At 37.4% G+C, this 3,295-nt stretch overlaps 1 protein-coding gene across 1 annotated transcript; it reads right to left on the bottom strand.

Annotated features, from left to right (window-relative positions):
• Positions 1–570: 570 nt before the first annotated feature.
• On the bottom strand, positions 571–2,055 carry LOC116125399. Its single transcript, XM_031411137.1, has 6 exons — positions 2,014–2,055; positions 1,729–1,850; positions 1,322–1,381; positions 1,078–1,197; positions 841–955; positions 571–690 (listed from the first exon to the last, which is right to left on the bottom strand). The coding sequence occupies exons 1-6, from the start codon at positions 2,053–2,055 to the stop codon at positions 571–573; spliced, it is 579 nt and encodes a 192-aa protein (XP_031266997.1).
• Between the last annotated feature and the right edge of the window lie 1,240 nt (positions 2,056–3,295).

Here is a 3,295-nt window from a genome sequence, read left to right as displayed (position 1 = left end):
TTTGAACCAGTTAACCGAAAATGGTTTTCCTAAAATATTTAAAACCCTATCTTCAATAAATCTACTATTGGTTTTCCCCAAAAAATTTAAAAACCATATCTTCAGTAAATCTATTTTGAAAATTAACCCTTCATCTTGGCCTTACATCTTCTAAACAGCTAAACCTAATCTACTCATCTTCTCAAACACGCCTCTTCTCATCTACTCATTTTCTCAAAGTCAAACATGCCTCTTCTCAAATCTCACCCAAATCTTAAAGCCGTGACATAGGGTATTGGTGATTCAAGGCCGACTACACAATGCTGCAACTTGCAGCATTGGCAGCCATCCATGGCCTTTTGCTTGCAGTTTTGCTAAGCTTTGCCAGGCCACCACCACTAGGTCGCGACTTGTGGCCTTAGATAGTGACGGTGATGCCATTGATGATTATTTTGGTTTGTGGGATAGTTTGATTTTGGGTTATGGTTCGATTTTTATTTTTAGGGTTTATTTGGATTGGGTAATTCGATTTGATTTGGGATTTTGAGAGCCCAACTTAACAAAATAAACTATATGATTTTTTTGAAATGTTCAAAGCCAATGATAAAATGTTTGATTTTTTATAAGTAAGAGTGGCACAGGTGTGAGGTTGAGCGTGACAATAGGGGAGGAAGAAGACAAGAGGAAGGTGGATGTAACAACTGCTGAAATCTAGTACAATGCATACATAATAACAAGGCCCAAAACTTTTCTTTTTATTAAAAGTAATACGTCTTTTATACACAAAGAGCATCATTTACAAAAAAACCATTTTAAAAGACAAAAACAGGGGAAACAGTGTAGCTATTGCTCCTCGCTTGCCGACGCCCCTCCGACTGCATCGTCNGTTTCGGCAAGGTTGAAAGCAGGCCATTCCGCTAAGTGCTCATAAATGGCATATGAGTAGAAGCCTGAGCAACCACGAAGCAGTACGAACCTATGACCAGATATAGAGCAACATCCATTAATCTTAAGGAAGCTTTGTAACATAAGCAGACGATCGGTACAATTTAACACGTATAACATATAATACGTAGTATAGTTTAAGAAATTAAGGACCTTTTGTCTATGTTTAAAGGAACGAGCTTGCCCTCCTGAGAGGAATCCCACGTTCTTGTGAATGATATTTCTACTTGCTCATCATTTTCCACTATAACGTTAAAACTTGTTCCTTTAATCCTGCACAGTGATCTTAGATATTAACGAACGGGAGCATGTGCTCATGATTTAAACTGAATAAGGAAATTGACTTAACAATTTAGTTTTGATTTTATTAAGATAGAGAGGGGGATCAGAGGCTTACACATCGAATATTCCAGTTGTTCCTGTACTTCCTGGCGCACTCCAAACAAGGTCCCAGTACCTACATATTGCGCATTTCGGAAAATAAGACTTAGCTCTCCCAAAAGCTTCAACTTTTGAATGAAACAAAAGACTCATGAAGCTTAAGTTTTTAATAACGTCAAATGTGTGTAGACTAACTGGTGAATTGCTATGGCCATTAATGCTGTGTGTACCCTACAAACTCAGGTTTTCAAATACTAAACAGGTTTTCTGTCCACGTAAAAAGCATATTCAAAGAAGAATTACAACATTGGCACGAAAGAATTCGAAAGAAACTCAAAGAACAGTAAAAGAGAGATGTAGAAAGAGATTAATGAAGATTAAAAACAGTTGTAAAGCTAAAGGTAGCTGTAGTAGTAGTAGTACCCTCTATTAGATTCATCATTAATAACTTCAAGCAAGTTGTCGATGTTGCCGTAACGAACTCCAGTTACAATTCCCTCAGGATTCGACAATGTCACTTGGAGTATCCCATTATCCATCACCACCTACACAGATAAAGCATGACCAAAGTTAAACTCAGCTCCCTCACGCAATACTATAGCCAGCGAGGTACGTAGTTTATGTAAACATATAAAATTCAATTTTTCCACAAAAAACACTAAAAACAAAAACTACGTAGGACCAATTGGATCAAGTTTAATTAATTACATGACTATCCAGAACTCGCAACTGCACCCCTCGAGGTGACATGTTGATCAGGGCGATCTCTCACAAAACTCCGAAAAGGCTTCTTACCAACTACCAAGTGATGAACTTTCAACAGTACTATTTCTGAAAACCATGAAAGTTAATTTATCTCCCACCTCCCAGCAATTTGAAGTTTCCTTGAACTAGAGACGAAGCATTCTTTTATACTTTTATGTTTACTAATCTAATCGGGTCTATTGCGCAAACCACCCCTTAAGTTTTGAAATCAAAGTTAGATGCTGACTTTAAGGTCATTATACCAATAACATCCTTCATGTTTCAAAAATTAGTCAGATACGACCCTGGGACTGACGCCGTCACAAGTTCCGTTACTAACCAAGGAAATATTTGTCTTTTCACACTTGCCACTAAAAATCGTAAAAAAGGGCTGATTAGAAAAAGAAGAAACCCAAGTTTCAGTTCTTTCCCGTCTTTGTCGTCACTTACGCTTTCAGAGTGTGTGCAAAACCCATATTTTTCACCTCTTCTTCATAAAGAGTGGCGATAGATGGTTCAGAGCCATCAACAGGAATCCTTTTCTGGCAATCCACAAAGAGGTATCATGCTGTTTTTGTGGCGTTTCCTACTTTGCACGTGGGTGGGGAAGGAGCAAGAAGAGAGGAGTGAACTTCCGTGGATGGTGGGTGGGGGAAAAAAGAGCTAAAAAAATAAAAAATTGGAAAATAAATTTTGAAAAGCAGCCATATGTCAAATCTTAAGGGTAAAGAGGTTATTTTAAATTATGTTATGACGGAAGTTGTAAGGGAAGTTGACGGGAGGGTGATATTAAAAATTTGTAAAACATCAGGGGTTTTACAACCACAAAGTTAGATTTCAGTTTCTAAAATAAGGGGTGGTTGTGCAATTGACCCTTTTTAAATCCCTTTACTTTGTCGCCAACATGGTTTGGTGCAGCATGTACAGGCGTGCAAGAGTCGCTATGATGAATCCCATTGGATTAAATGGAAAGAACGGCCAGAGTGTTTTGCTTGCTACTACGATAGCCGGCCCATTATCTTCTCAGTAGAGAAAAGATTATTCTTATTGAGAAAAGATTATTCTACCTAACTTATAAACTCAAACTAGTCGGCCAACTTAACTAGATTTATGGTGTTGTTCATTGCAGTTGCATCATTACCTAGCAACTTTAAATAACTAATTAATAAATACTCCTGGATAAACTTTTCCTTTAATTAGCTGAACAAAATGTTGAGGTTTATGAGTATTCTAAATTTACGCATAA

Source organism: Pistacia vera, unplaced genomic scaffold (genome assembly GCF_008641045.1).
Source record: "Pistacia vera cultivar Batoury unplaced genomic scaffold, PisVer_v2 Contig164, whole genome shotgun sequence".
In the NCBI taxonomy this organism is placed as follows: domain Eukaryota; kingdom Viridiplantae; phylum Streptophyta; class Magnoliopsida; order Sapindales; family Anacardiaceae; genus Pistacia; species Pistacia vera.
Note: the sequence above shows the minus strand (reverse complement) of the source record. Positions and strands in the feature narration are given on the sequence as shown.